Consider the following 20,936-nt stretch of genomic DNA (forward strand, 5'->3'; position numbering starts at 1 on the left):
TGTTGCAGCAAGCGCAACCAACAACCGACCGGAGGAAAAACTACCGGTGACTGAGAATGCCGGAAAGAAATCGGTCTCTTTTGCGGGTCTTTTCAGCGCCAACCGCAAGCTAACCGATAAACATAAGCTCATAAAATTTGCGGTGGATGATGGCTCCCTCACGTTGGGGTCCGATGACCTACTTGATGTCCGGGCTAAATTGGGATTCTGCCTCGTCGGCTACGTTCCCCGGACTGAAAGTAATCCGAACGCTTTCTCACTCTTGGGGAGCAAGCTTCCAGCAGCATGAGAGTGGGTGGTTAATCTTTCGTTTTGCCCGTGAGGAAGATAGGCAGCGAGTACTAGCCGGTGGTCCCTATTTCGTGTATGGACGGCCCCTACTTTTGAAGCACATGCCGGATTGCTTTGAATTTAAAGAAGATGATATCAGCCTTATGCCGGTTTGGGCCACACTTCCATCGCTGCCCCTTGAGTGTTGGCATCCGAATGCTCTAGGGAAGATTGGCTCCAGGATTGGCACCCCCATTGTCATGGATTCCCTCACGATGAAAATGGAACGAGTCTCGTACGCCAGAATCCTGGTTGAAGTGGATGCATCAAAAAAGCTAATCGAGCAAGTGGAGTTTGTTATGCCAAATGGCATAACTCAGAAACAGCCGGTGGTTTACGAATTCACCCCCAAGTTTTGTACAGCCTGCAACAGATTTGGGCACTTGCAAGAGACTTGCCAAGGTCTATCGGCCGTTCCCCCCGCAGCCGTCCCGGCCGCTGCCACCCCCGTTGCTGCACCTGTTAAGCCTGCAGAGGCAGCAAAGACCAAGCCTGGTGAATGGACGGTCGTGAATAAGATGAACAAGGGCAAAGCCACAGCTACTGTAGCTAAGCCGACAATGGAGGCACAGCGACCGACTTCTCCACCGGCCGGCAAGGTGGAATAGGGACGGCTAAACATGAAGGCACCACAACCACTCAAGCTTAAAGATAAAGTGGTTCCTTCACCAACTTATTCAGGAAGCTCATCCACCGACTCCCCGACGGCCACTCAATATGATATGCCGAGGATAAAAACTGATGGGATTGTAGGGACTTATAGCCATCCGGAAAAGCAGGCAGGAGGGGAATCTCCCCCTCTATCACCATGAAGATCGGTTTTTGGAATGTGAGGGGCTTTAACCGACCTCTCAAACACAATGGGGTCGCCCACCTCATTAAGAATAATCGGCTTTGCCTCTTGGGCATTTTGGAGACAAAGCTTGCAGCGTCATCCATCCAGAAGATTCTCAACCGCTCATTCCCGGGGTGGTGCCAAGCCAACAATTTTGACACCATCGCCGGCAGACTCATCCTTCTGGTTTGGGACCCGGCAATCATTAACATACATCCGGTGGACATATCGCCCCAAGTGATTCACTGCCGAGCCACGAATAAGCTCTCTCAACTCTCCTTCTATATTTTATTTACATATGGTCTTTATTCTGTTGTTAATAGAAGGAGCATGTGGGAGAAACTTTCTGATTTGGGTCAATCACTGAGTATGGGCCATGGCTTATTATGGGTGATTTCAACTGTATTAAATCTCCCGACGAGAAGCAGCTTGGAGTGGCCCCAACTTGGTATGAGCTTAAGGATTTTGTGGACTGCTGTACAACACTTGGATTACTCGACATTCCCACTACGGGCTGCTACTACACATGGTATTCCAACAATGAAAGCAACCCCGTATGGTGCAAGCTCGACCGGGTCCTTTAGAACAATGAATGGCTCGAGGCCAGTTTGCATTGCAGTGCCCATTTCAATCCACCGGGATGCCTTTCTGACCACTCTCCGGGTATTGTTTCTATTTTTGATCCTGCACCAACTAAGCCAAAACCATTTCGCTTTTTCAATATGTGGGCAGATCATCTGGATTTCTTAGCTACTGTCGAAGCTAGATGGAATTTGAGCATGGAGGGAACGCCGCAATTCAGCCTTTGTAGGAGACTGAAAGCACTTAAAGGCGCGCTTAAGGCATTCAACATACAACACTACAACCACATCTCCGCCAGGGCCAAAGAGGCTGAACTTACCCTGCAAGTTGCTCAGAATCAACTTGAATCCAATCCGGGAGATGTGGCGCTACGGGACTCTTTAGGTGATCTTAGGAAGAAGGCCGTTTTTCTTGCCGAGGCCGAACGGCACTTCTTCTACCAGAAGGCCAAGATCCATTATCTTAAAGAGGGGGACCGCAACACCAAGTTCTTCCACGACATGGTGAAGAGGAATACCACTAGGAATTCCATCGGGGCAGTCACTAGGGCGGATGGGACTGTTATCACTGCTTCCGAGGACATTGCCCAAGAGTTCGTTGATTACTACATCACTGTTGGGCACCGAGGCTCACACCCTCCCTGTCGATGATGGTGTGTTTGAATGGGGCCCCATAATCTCCCCCGAGCATACCGCGGACCTTTGTCGGGCAGTCACGCCGTTGGAGGTCAAGGAGGCCATCTTCCATATTAGTGACAACAAGGCTCCCGGTCCAGATGGATATTCCTCGTGCTTTTTCAAGAAAGCATGGAACATTGTGGGTGATCAAGTTTGCAGGGCCGTCTTGGATTTCTTTAGGAGTGGGCGAATGCTACGGCAACTCAACCACACCATCATTACCCTTGTGCCGAAATCAAATCATTCCACCTCTGTTGCGGATTACCGGTCGATTTCGTGCTGCAATGTCATCTATAAGGCCATCACGAAAATCATCTCAGACCGGCTCGCGCCCGCTTTGGAGCACTTGATTGACCGATACCAAGCTGCGTTTGTTGGAGGCCGTAATATCATAGACAATATCTTCTTGGCCCAAGAAATGGTGCAACAGTACTCGAGGAAGCGGATTTCACCTCGATGTACTATCAACGTGGATCTACGCAAGGCGTTCGATTCGGTCTCATGAACAATTCTCGCTCGAGTGCTTCACGGGTATGGTTTTCCCCCACTGTTTATAGTTTGGACTATGGAATGCGTTTGCAATTCTTCTTTTTCAGTGGCTTTGAACGGCTCCCTTCACGGGTTTTTTTCGGGGAAGAAAGGCCTAAGGCAAGGTGACCCGATATCGCCGACCCTCTTCCTTCTTAGCATGGAATATTTCTCCCGACTGGTCAAGAGGAAAACATCTACTTTGGACTTCAACTTTCACCCCAAGTGCGAGAAGTTGAAAATGACGCACCTCCTCTTTGCCGACGACCTCATGCTTTTCTCCTGTGGCGACCTTCCATCTATCCACATCTTGATGGAATGTCTCCAAGAGTTCAGGGACACATCCGGCCTCACCGTCAATACCTCTAAGTCAAGCATTTTCACAGCAGGCATTCAAAATGAGGAGCTTGACGGGATTCTCGCTCGGACGAAATTTGCGAGAGGTGAGATGCCGGTCAGATACCTTGGCATTCCACTAGCGACACAGCGGCTTTCGGTCACCAACTACTCACCGCTTGTGGATCAAATTGCCAACTGCATTTCGAAGTGGACGGGCAAATTCTTATCTTATGCAGGCCGATTGGAACTTATTCGCTCAGTTATTCAGGGGGTGGAGTGCTACTGGCTCCAAGTTTTCCCACTTCCAGCGGCGGTCATCGAGAAAATCTACCGACTTTGCAGGAGTTTTCTATGGAACTCTAGGAGAGCACCGGTCGCTTGGGAGGAAATCTGCCATCCCAAGGAAGAAGGTGGAGTCTGTATTCGGCACATACAGTTTTGGAACGTGGCTCTACTTGCTCGTGTATTATGGAACATCCATCGCAAGGCAGACACGTTGTGGGTGTAGTGGGTCAACGGTGTCTACCTTAGAGATGCATCAATCTGGGACTGGCAACCGAAGAAGGGGGATTCTCCACTCCTTCAACGGCTTGCCGAAATCCGCAACAGGGTGGTCACTGAATTTGGATCTTCAGAGGCAGCGATTGAACAAATGACGAGATGGTCTAGCGTAAATGGTCTCCAAACGTTGAAAGCTTATGGGTACTTCAGGCCGAAACTTGCAAGGCAGCCTTGGAAAGCGGCTATTTGGAAGGCTTTTATCCCGTCGAAGTACTCATTTATCTTGTGGCTTGGCTTGCGCGGTAGACTAGCTACGAGGGACATACTTGGGTTCCTCCAAGAGGAGGATTTGTGCTCACTATGCATCAACACCAAGGAATCGGCCAAGCACCTTTTCTTTGAGTGCTCGTTCAGCAACTTCGTTTGGTCACGCATCCGATAGTGGCTTGGCATTAACCGAACTATGTCAACCCTTCAAAGTGCGGTCAAGTGGCATAAGAAGGAGAAAATAGGTTCCTCCGTGCAGAACAAAGCGCGTCACCTCGCTTTGGCATGCACGGTGTACACATTTTGGAGGCAGCGCAACGACGTCATCTTCGAGGGCTCAACGGCCTGTCCCGATAGGCTTATTAATTTAGTCAAGGTTACATTGTATAGGATCCTTTGGACGCTTTTCCCACACGATTTGATTGTTTCTTAATCTTTAGCGTGGGCTTTTGTATCTCTCCGGGTATGCCTGGAGTACACTGTAAATATTCTTGAGTGAATGAAACTTCCATTTCACCCAAAAAAAAAAAAGAAGACATTTTGTTTCTGTAGTAAAAAAGAACTATTAAATTTAACTAATAATACTATAATAAGACTAATATATTAATTTGCTAAGTTAGGCAAAAGAAATAAAAATTAAGAAAGAGATTTTTAAATCACAAATCGAATAAACAATTCAGAAATAGTGTGTTGTGTCTGTGTGTAATTGTGCATACTGTATATACATGATAATTCATAGAATTACTAGTAAGGAATCTGCATATAATCCTCAACCTCTTAAAACTATTCTTCAAAAGTTCAACCGATCAAGTATCACACCTATATGAAAAAGTTTCGATGAACAGCGAGCTTCAACAATTTAACATTATTTATGCCATTTAAAGTGTTATCAGATAATTTGTATTATTATTTCTGCTAGTCCATACAAATTCACCAAAGCCCAATGATAAAATTTCACCAATTTCCTCAAACCTTGATTGCTCTACAATCGTACCAAAGTTCCAAACTGATTTATCAACAAGCAAGGAAGAAGAGTGAAAGAGAGTAACTGTGTTATGGTGTTGTATTGCCAGTCAGCAACTAAAGAAGTGACAAGGTTAAGGAATAGAGAAAGCGAGAATGAGAGAAATAGAAATTCAGAGGGAGAGGAGAGGGAGAAAGGGAGAGAGTATTGAGTTTGGAGTGTTTAGTTGACAAAGATAGAATAAAAAATTAGAGACTTTTATGCTCAGTTTATGCCACTTTACAACCCAACTAGTTGGACTGACCTAGGTCTGGTTCAAGCGGGTTCCTGATTGGACCTCTTGGGTCATTCGATTCTTTTAAAAAAAAAACGATTTTACTCTCCATTTGGTTTTGTGTTTCACCAGGCCCACTTTGTGGCTCAATCAACTGTTTGAGCGAATCAACTAGGCGAGCTGGGTAGGGTTTCCCAAAACTGCTTTGCATAAACCCCCTTTCACATTTGGCCATCACCCTTACCAGAAAGAGCTATTTCTGAATGACGATACTAGCAAAAGCTCTTTGCCAAGGAGTTCGTATCCCAAACCTAAGTGAACAAAGTAGCACAGGAGACTCAAAGGACCACTTCGACAAGTTAGTAGCCAAGGCAAACTTGCTAAACCTAAGTGATGTTGGATACTGCAAAGTCTTTTGCACTATATTAGCAGGAAAATCCATGGCGTGGTTCAACCAGCTGTCTGCACATACTATTGAGAGCTATGAGAAGCTGTCATAATGATTTTGCATCACTTTTCAATCAACAAGAAATACCCGAAGGCTACACCATACCTGTTCATAGTAGTTCAATGGGAAGAAGGAATAAGATAATATGCATACAGGTTTTGGGAACCAGTGATAGAGATCCCCTCATATAAATCACGAGCTGTTTGCTAACATCCTCCAACAAAATTTGCACAAGAAAAAGTTTCAAGAATCAATCACCGGCAAGCCTCCAACAACCTTTAATATGCTCCTGCAGAGGGCTAAGAAGTATATTTGGATTGAAAATGCAATCGGTCCAACAAGCCAAAATCAACCAATAAGAGAAAAAATAAGAAAGAACAGAAGAAAAACCCCTAAAAGAAGAAAATTGGAAAGGCATTGGAAGGGGTAGTTGCCTACCTACCCTTTGGGATCAAGTATGCAGCGTATGTTAGAAAGGGGATTCGAAAAATAATTGCAGAGGGCTAACTGATTGCTTTCCTTTATTTGCGTTATGTATTAATTATTAATTTTTTTTCCATGCAATTCAAGTTACAAATATATGTTCCTACCCATGTTGATATATATTTATGCCTAATATATATATATATATATATATATATATTAAGAGGAAGAGATAATATAGATAGATTGGACTAAGTTAATGACACCTTCATTTCATTTATAATTTCACGTTTTCTAATAAAATTTGCAATTATATATGTGTGTATTTGTGGGAGGGTGTTAACAAACAAACAATTTATACGAGGGATATATGTCAACCTTAGTAAGTTACGGGACTAAAATGAAAATTGTCTAAAATTAGAAAATTAAAATTACCTTTAATCCCTATCATATTTAACGCGGTGCAAAGGTACAACAGCCAATCATAAAACTCCACTACTTGCCTTTAATAAAATAATAGTATATATACCTCCATTCCTTAGCTCATTTGAGAGGTTGGATTTTCTATGTAATGAGACAACTCTTGCACTAGTAATAAACTTGTGGCATACCGAGGATTGTAATTATTCTCATTATATTTAAACATAAATAAAATAATTAATGTTTTATTATGTTATTATATTTGTTATTTTTTACACAACATCAATACCAATAAAACCACAGTTGCTCAACGATGGGTAGTTATTATTTTTGCAGGCGAGACCATAACATTAACCATAATTAAGAATTATGAAAAAAAATATTTTAGCCAAAGCTTAAATCATGGCAAATATTGATTAGTCGTAGTCAAAATTTAAGTTTCCACATTGATTTCATTTGACTATGGTAGAAAATAGTTATTCACCATGGTTTTAAGCCATGGTCATTTGTCATATAAGGAACAATCCATGTTTCTGTAGCATGTCACAATATTATTGGTCATGACAGATAATATTGACTTACCATAATTTTTAAGTTATATATGCTGACCCCAAAATTAATTGGCTAATAATTAAGTTATAAATTAAAGTTCATAATAAATTTGAGTTTTACATATGTCCGAGATGACAAATTCTCATAAATGTTCATACGAACTTTGTGCTTTATGCATTTTAATAAATCAACTAAAGATAATTGTAAGTTTTTTTTTGGGTGAATTGTAAGTTTTCATTCATCCAGTAATATTTACAAGGTACTCCGGGCATACCCGGAGAGATACAAAATGACCCACACTAAAGTTTAAAGAGCAATTAAACCGTGCGGGAAAAGTGACAAGAGGAGCCTATAGACAGTGATCTTCATGGAAATAATAAGGCCCTTGGGATTGGGTACTGCACCCTCAAATATGAATTCGTTACGATGCCGCCAAAGGGTGTAGACTGTGCATGACAAAGCTAGGTGTCGTGCTTTGTTATGAACGGAGGATCCGGTTTTCTCCTTCTTGAGCCATTTCACCGCACTGTGCAAGGTGGACATACGTCGGTTGATCCCAAGCCATACTCGGATATGTGACCAAACATAGTTGCTAAACGGGCACTCAAAGAAATGGTGTTTGGCCGATTCCTTGGTGTTGATGCAAAGTGAACATAAGTCCTCCTCATGGAGGAACTCGAGTCTGTCCCGTGTAGCCAATCTGTTGCGCAGACCAAGCCACATGATGAACGAGTACTTCGGCGGGATGAAAGCCTTCCAAATAGCTGCTTTCCAAGGCTGCCTCGCAAGTTTTGGCCTGAAGTACTCATAGGCTTTCGACGTCTGGAGTCCCTTTAGGGTGGACCATCTCGTCATCTGCTCAATCGCTGCCTCTGAAGACCCAAATTCGGTGATCATCCTGTTGCGGATTTCGGTAAGCCGTTGAAGGAGTGGAGAATCCCCCTTCTTCGGTTCCCAGTCCCAGATTGATGCATCTCTGAGGTAGACACCGTTGACCCACTGTACCCACAACGTGTCTGCCTTGCGGTGAATGTTCCATAATACACGAGCAAGTAGAGCCACGTTCCAAGACTGTATGTGCGGAATACCGAGTCCCCTTCTTCCTTGGGATGGCAGATTTCCTCCCAAGCGACCGGCGCCCTCCTAGAATTCCATAGGAAATTCCTACAAAGACGGTGAATTTTCTCGATGACCACCGCTGGAAGAGGAAAAACTTGGAGCCAGAAACACTCCACGCCCTGAATAACCGAACGGACGAGTTCCAGTCGGCCTGCGTAAGATAATGATTTCAACTTCCACTTCGAAATGCATTTGGCAATTTGGTCCACAAGCGGTGAGTAGTTGTTGACTGAAAGTCGTTGTGCCACTAATGGAATGCCAAGGTATTGGATTGGCATCTCACCTCTCACAAACGCTGTCCTAGCAAGGATTTCATCAAGTTCTTCATTCCGAATGCCTACCGTAAAAATGCACGATTTGGAGGTGTTAACGGAAAGGCCGGATGCGTCCCTAAAAACTTTCAGGCATTCCATCAGGATGTGGATAGATGGAAGGTCTCCTCGAGAGAAAAGCATCAAGTCGTCTACAAAGAGGAGGTGAGTGATTTTCAACTTTTCACATTTCGGGTGATAGTTGAAGTCTGAGTTGGAAGTCTTCCTCTTGATCATGCGGGACAAGTATTCCATGCTAAGTAGGAAGAGGGCCGGCGACATCGGGTCCCCTTGCCGTAGGCCTTTCTTCGCCGGGAAGAATCCGTGTAGGGAACCATTCAAAGATACAGAAAATGATGAGGTGCAGACGCACTCCATTATCCAGGCGATAAACATAGGGGGAAAACCATACCCGTGAAGTACTCGGGAGAGAAATGTCCACGAGATCGAGTCATATGCCTTGCGAAGATCGATGTTGATAGTACATCGAGGTGAAATCCGTTTCCTCGAGTACTGCCGCACCATTTCTTGCGCCAAGAAGATATTGTCGGTGATGTTGCGACCTCCAATAAACGCAGATTGGCAATGGTCGATTAGGTGCTCCAATGCAGGTGCAAGTCTGTCCGATATAATTTTCGTTATGGCTTTGTATATGACATTGCAGCACGAAATCGGTCGGTAGTCAGCAACGGAAGAGGAATGCTCTGATTTGGGCACGAGAGCAATGACGGTGTGGTTCAGTTGCCGTAGCATCCGTCCATTCCTAAAGAAATCCAGAACGGCCCTGCATACTTGGTCACCCACCACATTCCATGCTTTCTTGAAGAAACATGAGGAATATCCATCGGGGCCGGGTGCCTTGTTGTCGTTTATGTTGAATATTGCGTCCTTGACCTCCATTGCTGTGACTTCCCTGCAAAGTTCATCAGTAAGCTCGGAGGAAAGTTTGGGGCCATAATCGAACACTCCATCATCAACTGGGATGATGTGAGACTCGGTGCCCAAGAGTGTTGTATAGTAATCAACGAACTCTTGGGCAATTGCATCGGCAGACGTAATGATCGTCCCGTCAGCTCTAGTAACTGCCGTGATGGAGTTTCTAGCAGCATTCCTTTTCACCATATCGTGGAAGAATTTCGTATTTCGATCCCCCTCTTTGAGGTAGTGAATCTTGGCTTTTTGGTAGAAGAAGTTCCGTTCAGCCTCGGCAAGGAAAACGGCCTTCCTTCTAACATCTCCCAAAGATTCCCGAAGCCTTACATTTCTTGGGTTGTTTTCAAGCTGGTTCTGAGCATCTTGCAGTGCAAGGTCAGCCTCTTTGGCCCTAGTGGAAATGTGGCTGTAGTGCTGCATGTTGAAAGCTTTCAGTTCAGCTTTAAGTGCTTTCAGCCTCTTGCAAAGAATGAATTGTGGCGTTCCCTCCACATCAAGTTCCATCGTTGCTCCACAGTGGATAAGAATTCCGGGTGTTCTGCCCACATATTGAAAAACCGGAACGGTTTTGGTTTAGTGGGAGTATGATCAAAGATAGTGACAATACCTGGGGAGTGGTCGGATAGGCATCCCGATGGGTTGAAGTGGGCGCCGCAATGTAAACCGGCCTCAAGCCATTCGTTGTTGTGAAGGACCCGATTAAGTTTACACCACACGGGGTTGCTTTCGTTATTGGAATACCATGTGTAATAGCAACCCGTTGTGGGGACGTCAAGCAGTCCAAGTGCTACACAGCAGTCCACGAAATCCTTGAGTTCGTACCAAGTTGGCGTCACTCCAAGTTGCTTTTCCTCAGGAGATTTCACACAGTTGAAGTCTCCCATAATGAGCCACGGAATGCTTATCATTTGTCCCAATTCTGTAAGTTTCTCCCACATACTCCTTCTATTGACAACAGAATATAGCCCATAACAAAACGATATATAGAAGGAGAGTTGAGAGGACTTATTCGTGGCACGGCAGTGGATAACTTGCGGTGAGATATCCTCCGGTTGAAGGTCGATAACTGCCGGGTTCCAAATCACCAAGATGCGTCCACCGGCAATGGTGTCAAAGTTGTTGGCTTGGCACCATCCCGGAAATGATCAACTAAGAAATGCCTGAATCTTAGATGCTGCAAGCTTTGTCTCCAAAATGCCCAAGAGACAGAGCCGGTTATGCTTATGAGGTGGGCAATCCCATTGTGTTTGAGGGGTCGATTGAATCCCCTCACGTTCTAAAAGCCAATCTTCATGAGGATCGAAGGGGAGACTCCCCTCCTGTCTGCTTCACCGGTTTACTGAACACCCGTACAGGCTCATTGGAATTGATCCCCGGCATGAAATTGGTCCTCGGGGAATTGGTCGATGAGTTATCAGACTCTGTCAGTGTGGTAGCCTCATTATCCTGAAGTTTGGATGAATGTGTTCCATTCGTGATAGTCCGTTCCTTGTTCGCCATGATGGCCAGTGGATTTGGTTGGGGGACCTCCACTGCCGGCTTGGTTGTTACATCAGTTGATTTGCCCTTTTTCCTCCTTTGGACCATAGTCCATGCAGTAGCGGGGGCAGTCGCAGCAGTCACGGTCGGTGCAGTAGAAGGGGCAGCTGCAGCAGTCACGGCCGGTGCAGTAGTAGGGGCAGCTGCAGCAGTCGCGGCCGATGGGTGTATGCCCTGGCATGTCTCTTTAAGGTGGCCAAATCTGTTGCATTCAGTGCAAAATTTGGGGGTGAACTCATAGGCAACCGATTGTTTTCGTGTTATGCCGTTTGGCATGACGAACTCCACCTGGTCAATAAGCTTTTTTGAAGCATCAACTTCTACCAGTATTCTGGCATACGACACCCTTTCCATCTTCAGCGTAAGAGAATCCATGGCAATGGGGTTGCCAATTTTTGAGCCTATCTTGCCAAGCGCATTTGGGTGCGCTGGGGGAGTGATGGGAGGGTGGCCCAAACCGGTGTTAGGCTAATATCATCTTCTTTAAACTCAAAACAATCCAGCATGTGTTTGAGAAGGAGGGGACGTCCATATATGAAATAAGGTCCCCCGGACAAAATTCGTTGCCTATCCTCCTCACGGGCAAAGCGAAAGATTAACCAACCGCTCTCGTGCTGTTGGAAACTTGATCCCCAAGATTGGGACAGTGCACGGATCGCCTTTAGTCCTGGGAATTTGCCGGCAATATAGCCGACGAGGCAAAACCCCAGCTTGCTTCAAACATCAAGCATGTCATTGGGCTCCAAGGTGAGAGGGCCATCGTCAAGCTCAAACTTGCTGAGTTTGTTTTCGTCGGTGAGTCTACGGTTGGTGCTAAATAGCCCCGCAAATGAGGTATGTTCCTTGCCCGAATTCTCAGCTGCATTATCGTTATTCGGTTGCTTCCCTTTCGGCAAGGAGGCAGTGGGCGTTGGAGCATCAATCTTAGAGAAGGAGGGGGTACCATCCAAGGAAGATATGAAGTCACCAAATGTAGCCTTACCGGTATTTGTGGGATCAAGTTGTTGGACGGCCGATTGGCTAAGCGACTGTTGTTGTGTTTCAGCCGTTTTGGCGGATGCTGTCAATGACTGGCCGGACGGTTGGCCGGTAGTAACAGTGTCGACTTTCTTATGCTTCTTGTTGTCAGGTTGGTGCTCACCCGTCAGACGGGCAGTAGCACCTGCTTTGACTGTTGCGGTTTTGACCGACGGGTGGTCGGAGGGCAGGCCGGCAGCCGGTTTTCGTACCTTGTTGGTCTTGGCCATAACAGGCAGAGGGACGACAGCAGAAACGGCTGCAGAAACTGATGCACAAACAGCTGCAGAAATGATGAAGAGTAATGGCAGCAGTAGGCAGTTTCGCAACACACTCAAATTTCAAAATTTGAATACTCCGTTCACCAGAAAATTCAGAAATTCAGGCCTATCTACCACCGATTACAGTTTGTGATGATGGTGGAAGGTGCGCAGGTAACAGAATTTTGAAGAAAAACAGCAGCAGGCACAACCAATGTGGTTGAAATTCGAATTTCAAAAATTCAAAATTTAAATTTCTGACCAAACAAAAGTGGAATCACCGTCTGATTGTGGCCGGAGAGGGACTGGAAACTGCGCATTAGTGCTGAAATCTGCAGGAAAGTCCACCAGCAGCAATGGAGAATCTGCAGCAGTAACAGAGAATTTACAGCAGGAGCAGATTTTGCTGGTAGAAACAGCCGACTGTAGAGGCTTTTCAGACGGCTAAAATTCTTCGTAACTCAGAATTGTTCGGTGAAATTGATGAGCAACACAAGGAGAAGTGAATAATCGGACCAGAATTTGCAGAAGATTGAAGGAAAATCGTGATAGAGCAAGACAATGTTGAGGCACTCTAGAGAGAAAACTTTCTAGAGAGAGGAACACTCATGACCTCACTACTGAGAGCTCTTTGATAATTGTAAGTTTTCTTTATATTAGATTCCGTAATTGGGCCAAAATACGTTCAAGTACTGTCTATTAGTTGCGGATCCATATTAAGTTTATGATATTCAAGCCCAATAAAAGTGGTCCAAAACTACCTAAAATCTTGCTTATGCCTATAAAAATGGGCCTCCGCTATAAGATTAGACACAGTACAAGGCAACGCACAAAACAAATAGCAATTAGGGGTGATGACGGTGTGGTTTTGATTTTTTTTAAAGCTATTTTAAGATTGAATTGTTATTGACGGTTTTAATTGCTATTTTCAAGATCAAAATTAAAAGTACAATTTTAGCATTTATAACAAAAATAAGACGTTGAGATTACCAAAAGAAAGAATATACATAGTTAAAACTCTTTCATAGACAAAAAAAAAAATTAGAATAATTAAAGTCAAATACTACAATTTAAGAATATAAATAGCTAATGTTTTAAATAACAAAGCGTAAAAAGTTTTAAAATAATTAAAGTTAAATACACAATAGTTCCAGATATAATACAAGTAAAAGTCTTTAAATGTCAAGTTCTAACTGCAACGATATCTGATACACCAAATGAATCTGTAGTAGAAACAGAGCACTCAATGTTAACACAAAATAAAAAATAAAAAATACTAAAAATAATATTTATTCATATACAAATTCAAACCAACAACCAATAATAATTAATTTAACCCAATTAAATTAATTCAACTCTTCTAAAATTAATTCAAAATTAATTCCATCCCGTTTTAGTGGAAAGTGTGTGATTCTTCAGATTCACCCTCAGCTAGATTTAGGTATGTATGACCAACACAATTAATTAAATTATAGTACGGTCCTTCTATCAACCATCTCCCAACCTTAATGTAGGGTACGGAATTGAGCATCGACTACCATTCTAGACTAGGCATCTATACTTATAACTTGAGTTCTCATTTACCCTATTGATTGAATAGAGAAACTAATTACATTCATTCAATCACTATGGCCACAGATTTTGAAGGCATAAATAGGTCTCAGAGCGTATAGACATACTTGTCACAATACTGATAGGGGACAAATTCTATCTTGGAATCCATCATGCTCGCCACATACCCCAATTGCATTGGATAAGACTTATAATGAGTATGCCACACGATATAGCCACCGTTTGTTATGTGCAAGATATAGTCTTTGTATGCATGTGACTGTCATGATTCCTTAAGTTTGAAAATTAATCTCCTGCTATCGGAATCGGGAATCCCAGTCATACCGACTCCTCAAGGCTTCCATATGATGTTTTTTACGAGTTTGTTCAATTAGTCGACTATCCTGTCAACTCCTCCCAATGAAGTACGACTGTAATACTTAGTGCAAGTTTCTGTAGGACATTCGGAGCCCTGTCTCGAGATCCTCGATTTAAAATATTTCAAACTGACCCTTAAGAGTTGGTTCTATAGCTAGCAAATTTTTGCGCAACCCAATTCTACGGGTTTAAGCTTTCGGTCTATCAGCATTTTGTTGTGGTATTGAAATCCTATTTAATGTAAGTGGTAAGCACAACAAAAACACAATGCTAAATTAATGAATTTTACCGTATTCAGCAATTCAATATTACTTTGATAAAAATTAACGAATAAAAAACAATCAATCTCTTCATCACCTATTCCATCATATTTACTAATAAAAATTCCATTCGATGCTCTCCAAAAAGTATAGTAATGATCAGGATAACAAAATCTTAAACTGCATCTTGGATTTAAAAACTATCATAAACACTTTGATATTTACACTCATCCCGTGTAGCGACCATTGGACAAGATGTCAAAAGGAACAAAGACAAAAAACGAAACGTGCGGTTTTATTTTAAATTTAGAATTACAGTTTGGAAAATAAATAAAAGGAACAATCATAATGCCTGGCATGTGATTTTTTCCGACAAGTGACTCAATTTTTCGATCAAATTTGTACTAAAATTGAGATGTTTTCAGTTTTACGGGATCAAAATGAAATCCTAGTAACTTAGGAAACAAAACGAGAATGGCCTGAAGTTAGGGGACGAAAATTGTCTTTAATCCTAAAAGAAATGGCTCAATTCGATTCAATTCATGCAATTTTAATTTTTTTTATCACTCCTAACAACAATAACACACAAAACACAACTCACTACATACAACACAAAGCAAAATTGTATTATGGTGATAAGAATGTCTGACGAGCAAATTAATCCAAAATAATTTTTGATTAATGGAGGCATTTGAATTCGAAATATACTTACTTTTCAGTCATTCAATTTTATTTATCTGTGTCATGTAATAGTTAAAATTTGAATTTTTGGCTAATGGCAATTATTTTCGAGAAAGTTATTATTAATTACCAAGAAATAGTGAGAAAATTTATTCATAAAATTATCATTATAAATAATTAGTAATACATATATAGTTACAACAAAAAATAAAATTTTTTGTTGAATTGTTGGTATATAGTGACAGTTTTATACACAACTAAGCAATATCACTAATAATTATATAATGACCAAATCAAACTTATCGTAACTTATTATATATTTTTAGAGGTGAATAGCAATTTATACCCCTGTGATATTGAAAATGAGCTCTTTAACCCCCTATGAAAAAGATATAGCAATTTACCCCCTTGTACTTTTTAAAATGAAGCAATTTAGCTCCTTATACAGGGAGGTAAAATTGCTTCATTTTAAAAATAATATGGGGGTAAATTGTTGTATTTTAAAAAATATAGGGAGGTAAATCGCTATTTGTTTTTTCATAAGGGGGTAATTTGCTCATTTGCGATATCACAAGGAGGTTGCTTGCGTTTTTTTCATATTTTTAGTGATAATTTTGATATTTTGTTGTTGTGTGTTTTGGTAATTAACTATGCAAAAGTTGAGTCATATTCATCCTCTATGGCTGAAAACCACGGTAAACGACTACTATTAACTACGGTTAAATATAATTTTTCCACCATGAAAAAATTATTTGTCATGGCAAATGTTTTAGCCACTCTCGCATAAATCACGGCCAACAACCATTGTGTGTTCGTGGTTAATAATTATTTACTACAGCTATTTGTTATTAACTATGACAATTAACCGTATTTAAATGTTGTAATTCTCGTAATTTATTCTTTATAATAATTAATTACTCAGCTTTATTTAATTAACAACAGAAAAAAATGCTGCAAATATGAATGATTGAATTAATCATAGACACGACATATTTATTCATTGAAAATAATTAGTATAGTAACCTGCAAAAGGCTCCAATTGAAGCTATATGGGAAGCTTATGCGTGCCAAATGGGTTCATAATTTGTTTGCTCTCACCTGAATCATTATTTTTCTTTTTACATATATAAATACATCATCAGTTTAAATATGTATACATATAGGAAAAAATACAAACAACCCCCTTGTGATATCGCAAATGAGAAAATTACCCCCTTATAAAAAAATAAATAACTATTTACCTCTCTGTTTTTTAAAATACAACTATTTACCACCCTATGCTTTTTAAATTGAAGCAATTTACCTCCCTGTATAAGGAGATAAATTGCTTCAGTTTAAAAAGTACAGGGGGCTAAATTGCTATATTTTTTTCATAGGGGAATAATATGCTCATTTTTTTAATATCACGGAGGGGTAAATTGCTAATCACCCTATACATATATATTAATTATGTATCAATGTACGTTTTATTTGGCCTAACAGAGAGTGGCTCACCGACATCGAATGGGCCACTAGGAAATAGAGAGGAAAACACATCATTAATGTGGCCTATCGTGCATTACTTGGTGCTTGTGTTTACCACATTTGGAGGGAGCGCAACTTGAAACGATTCAAGAACATTGAGAGATCTCCGACTATAGTCGCTAGTGTCATTATTGAGGATGTCAGATTACGTATTCTTAGTATTAACTTGTCGAGTTCTGTAAGTACTAGTGCACTTTATAGATTATGGCGTATCTCTTGGCCTGTCGAGAGAGAAACTAGCACTTGAGCACTGTTATATTATATCTTTATTCACATCTATAAAATTTACCTTTTCTCAAAAATAATGCATCAATATAACACCACGAAAAAACCCTAAAACAAACAGACTATCAAGTTTCACTCAATTAGTGGAAATATATATCCCAACACATTTTCATTTTCATGCAAAATATAATTTAAAAACAAAAACACATTTTTCCACCCAGAAATTAGAAACTGACAATCTTGAAAAATTAAACCAAATACTCCTAATAATTAATTTACGACAGCACAATGTTTCCGAATTTCACCAAAACTACCAGTTTTAACCTCAATTTTACCCATTTTCTCCATCGAACTTGCAAATTCTTGATAGAAATTCTCGATAGATCCCTGCACGAGTTGAGTAATAATTGATCTCGTTCTGGGGTCAGTCAGCAGTGCTGCATCGGACTCGAATAAACCCCTTCGCTTAAGCACAAGTGTGTAGTAGCTAAGGTCGAACGTCCTAAAACTTCCTGGATCCATCTCCACTTTCGTCGTGGAATTGATGGATTTGCATTTCTTGGCTTTGAGATTGGCTGCATACTCACTGTCTAGCGACGGATCCCCGTCCCCCACGCCCGTGAAATTGTAGAGACGGTTTGCGAACGACGGGCAATGCGAAATACCAATAGTATGAGCACCTAAAAAAATTAATATTATATTTTGATATATTACAATGCTATATATCTAGATTAAAAAATGAACACTTTTTCTTAGTATCGAAAAAAATAAAATAAAATAAATAAATAAATCAAATTGCTCGATCAACTCAATTGAAAATCAATCAATGGAGAGCTTATTTTATTTGGCTCCAATACTTTTGTTAAATGTAACAAATCCAACGTGAAAATAATTTTACTTTGCGTTCAAGCTTAGACGAGTCTATGTTAATGAAAAAAATAATAAAATATGCATAAAAATATCAGATTATTTTGATCAGCTCATGATTGATTCTACTAAAACTTGTTCGAGCTTTTTCGAACGCACTTCTGTTGTACGATTGGACAAAAATGAATTCTTCTTTACTTGTAATGCCAATTGGTTGTCATTTTTATAACTATTAAGAAAATGGAAAGTTTTATTTTTCATCCCATATTTTAGAGTTAATATAATTTTTATTTCATTGGTTATGGGATTATCATTAATGATTTTATAAGTTACAAAAGATTATTATTTTTAGTTCTTTCATAAGATTTTGTTAGTATTTTGATAGAAAATGCACGCGTAAAGTACATGACCATTATCGAAAATACTAACAGAATCTGATAAAATTATTAAGAGTGAGTTTTTTAATAATTTATGAGATTATTAATGAAAATCTCGTAATTGATGGGACTAAAAGTGCTAATTAGCACATGACTGGAAGTGGCTAAAAAGTTAATGACTATTATTCATCAAAATATTAATAGAATCTGATGAAATAACTAAAAATAAAATTCTCTTTTGTAATTTATGGGGCACTAATCAGAATATCGTAACTAATAGGATGAAATTGAATTGGATCTAATACGAAAATAATATTTCCCCTTAAGAAAAATATCAGAAAATGTTTATAATATATTAAATTGGAGGTACTTTCTGATAATTATAAAGCTAAGCTTTACTTTGCAACTAATAATATTTTGGGATAATTACACTTCCCTTCTTTGAAATTTGGTGTAATGATACGTAGACCTCTGTTGTTTGAGAAATTATATCTAGTATCCTTAAGGTTTGCTTTCATCTAACAAATAAGTCCCTTCGTTGGACGAAATTCACCGAATTTGTTGATGTTAAGAAAAAAAATTGAAAAAAAAAATCTATATTTAAGCCCAACTGATTTATTACTGGTCAAATAATTCTTCTTATGACCAAATTACCCTGATATGTATTCACGCGTTAATGCATGTGCGGAGGTATATTTCACCGTTATAAGGGTAGTTTAATCCAAAAAAATTATTTGGCCTACAATAAATCAGTAATAAACCAATTGATGGTAAATATCAATTTTCATTCAATTTTTGCTGTTAATATCAACAAATTTAGTGAATTTTGACTAATGGGGTGACTTATTTGTTAGACATAAGCAAACCTCAGGTGTACTAGATGTAGTTTTTCAAATCACAGAGGTTTACGTGTAATTACACCAAATCTTTAAGGAGGGGAATGTAATTATCCCTAATATTTTTCATATAGATTTATGACAAAACATATATATTGTTGATTATATTTAATAAACTTTGACATTGTGATATATATATATATATATATATATATATAAAAGGTTCAGAATAGTTGCTATTAATATTGAGCTCACCAGATAACAAAACAAGGTCTTTTAGATTAAGACCCTTATTAGCAAAATGTGCGTAGAGGGTGGAGAAGTCACTGGATGGAGCTGGAATTTGGTCTAATGCTTCTGAAGCATTTGATATCACCCCATCTCTACGCCCTGTCGGCACTCTCCAGAAAGGACCTCCCTATATATTTAAATAAATAATTAATAACCGAATTAGGAAAAAATAATTATATACTAAGGTATATATGATATTAAATATTCAAAATAGTTTAAAGAATTAATTAGGAATTCATATAGTGGGTTTTTTTCTTTTCTTTATTGGAATTTGCTCACAATTGCAACAATGGCATCTCTTGCAATCAATGTGATGATATCGGCGCAGGAGACGACGCCAGGGCATTCGTCCTCCAGCAGGTTCTTCACCCTGTTGATAAAGTCGAACCCCCTGACCGTTTGATTAGGGGTCGCAACCTTTTCCGTCTGGTTTTTGGTGGCTGGCGTGAAGTCCAGCAGCACCGATGCATCACATCCCTATATGTCAAGTTTCCAATAAACAAAAATAAATAAATAAAATACAAATACGTAACATCATGGACACAAATCGACATAAATTAGGGGGAAATTGCAAGTTTACCCCTTGTAATATTAGAAATCAGAAAAAAGCCCTCTGTGAAAAATAAAATAGTAAATCATCTCCTGTATTTCGAAAAAAGAAGCAAATTACACCCTATGTAAATCATTAAGAGGTGATAATTCGCTTCATTTTTTGAAACACAGATGTAACTCGGTAATTCCTTTTTCACTACGGGGGTATTTTCTCATTTCATATAACACAGGGGATTAAAATGCATTTAACCCCACTAACATACCCTAACAAAGCAATCATGGAAATGCATTCTTATGAGGGAAGCTGCAAGAGAAGGAGCATTAGGGATGTGGTGATTGACATAGTCATACACGATCTGCTCAGCTTTCGGACACGATTCTGCGTAGAAATCCATCTCTAAATCAGCGCAACAACTGCCAACCAGCAGCACCACACCTATTACAGTAATAACCAATGTCAGAATCCTACAATTATACCCTACTTTCTCCATTTCTAAGACAAAAATCAACACAAAACCCTCTTCAGGTTTCTGCTGACTATATATTCTTCCTATGTTTCCAGCTCAAACTGATTCAGACAAGAGGGCCTGCAGGATATATATATATATAATGTGATTGTTAATTACTGTACTGAACCTGTGGTTTTGATCGTATACTTTGACGAAGTGGTTGGGAATACAGAAATGTTTAGGTGTACGTACGTGCACGGAATTGGTTAGAATTGGGAATAATTATGTGTATTATATGTCCTAATTGCATTTAACTTTAGTAACCAAATTATTGCAAAAATTAAATATATATGTTGACAGTAATTTAATTGATCTAATTTGTCACGATATAATTATTAGTGACAAAATTTTAAACAAATTTATCATTATAAATAATTGCTTACACAATAATTATTTATTGTCAATAGGTCATTCATGTATTCATATAATTAACTAATTATTTTTAGTGATAATTTTATAGACAAATTTTCTATCACTGTTTCTTAACTGGTAACAATCTTTACAAAGTAAAGAAATGGCCAATGCTAAAATTATGAAATGGTCGTAAAATAATTTTTTTGCCATTT

At 39.9% G+C, this 20,936-nt stretch overlaps 3 protein-coding genes across 3 annotated transcripts; 1 reads left to right on the plus strand and 2 right to left on the minus strand.

The window, feature by feature from the left end:
• The first annotated feature begins 1,551 nt into the window (after positions 1-1,551).
• Positions 1,552-3,947, plus strand: LOC105162756 (uncharacterized). Its single transcript, XM_011080877.2, has 5 exons — positions 1,552-1,694; positions 1,785-2,250; positions 2,339-2,882; positions 3,021-3,406; positions 3,528-3,947. The coding sequence occupies exons 1-5, from the start codon at positions 1,552-1,554 to the stop codon at positions 3,945-3,947; spliced, it is 1,959 nt and encodes a 652-aa protein (XP_011079179.1).
• A 3,499-nt stretch (positions 3,948-7,446) lies between these two features.
• On the minus strand, positions 7,447-8,037 carry LOC148784354 (uncharacterized). Its single transcript, XM_088877149.1, has one exon. It carries the CDS (start codon positions 8,035-8,037, stop codon positions 7,447-7,449), a length of 591 nt encoding a protein of 196 aa, XP_088733275.1.
• Positions 8,038-17,125: 9,088 nt separating this feature from the next.
• LOC105162642 (peroxidase 3-like) lies at positions 17,126-20,400 on the minus strand. Its single transcript, XM_011080724.2, has 4 exons — positions 20,125-20,400; positions 19,589-19,786; positions 19,274-19,436; positions 17,126-17,618 (listed from the first exon to the last, which is right to left on the minus strand). The coding sequence occupies exons 1-4, from the start codon at positions 20,350-20,352 to the stop codon at positions 17,209-17,211; spliced, it is 999 nt and encodes a 332-aa protein (XP_011079026.1). The 5' UTR covers positions 20,353-20,400; the 3' UTR covers positions 17,126-17,208.
• Positions 20,401-20,936: the final 536 nt, after the last annotated feature.

Source organism: Sesamum indicum, linkage group LG13 (assembly GCF_026168435.1).
Source record: "Sesamum indicum cultivar Baizhima isolate 11 linkage group LG13, ASM2616843v1, whole genome shotgun sequence".
Lineage (NCBI taxonomy): Eukaryota > Viridiplantae > Streptophyta > Magnoliopsida > Lamiales > Pedaliaceae > Sesamum > Sesamum indicum.

Excerpts from the sequence above, each read along its gene's own strand:
- LOC105162756 (XM_011080877.2), top strand. The coding sequence starts at position 1,552 with ATGGGTGATTTCAACTGTATTAAATCTCCCGACGAGAAGCAGCTTGGA. Across the intron at positions 2,251-2,338 it reads CCAAGTTCTTCCACGACATG|AGTTCGTTGATTACTACATC; the intron begins GTGAAGAGGAAT and ends ACATTGCCCAAG. Across the intron at positions 2,883-3,020 it reads GAAGCGGATTTCACCTCGAT|TGGCTTTGAACGGCTCCCTT; the intron begins GTACTATCAACG and ends CTTCTTTTTCAG.
- LOC148784354 (XM_088877149.1), bottom strand. The coding sequence starts at position 8,037 with ATGATCACCGAATTTGGGTCTTCAGAGGCAGCGATTGAGCAGATGACG.
- LOC105162642 (XM_011080724.2), bottom strand. The coding sequence starts at position 20,352 with ATGGAGAAAGTAGGGTATAATTGTAGGATTCTGACATTGGTTATTACT. Across the intron at positions 19,437-19,588 it reads GAGATGCCATTGTTGCAATT|GGAGGTCCTTTCTGGAGAGT; the intron begins GTGAGCAAATTC and ends TTAAATATATAG. Across the intron at positions 17,619-19,273 it reads AGACCTTGTTTTGTTATCTG|GTGCTCATACTATTGGTATT; the intron begins GTGAGCTCAATA and ends TAATTTTTTTAG.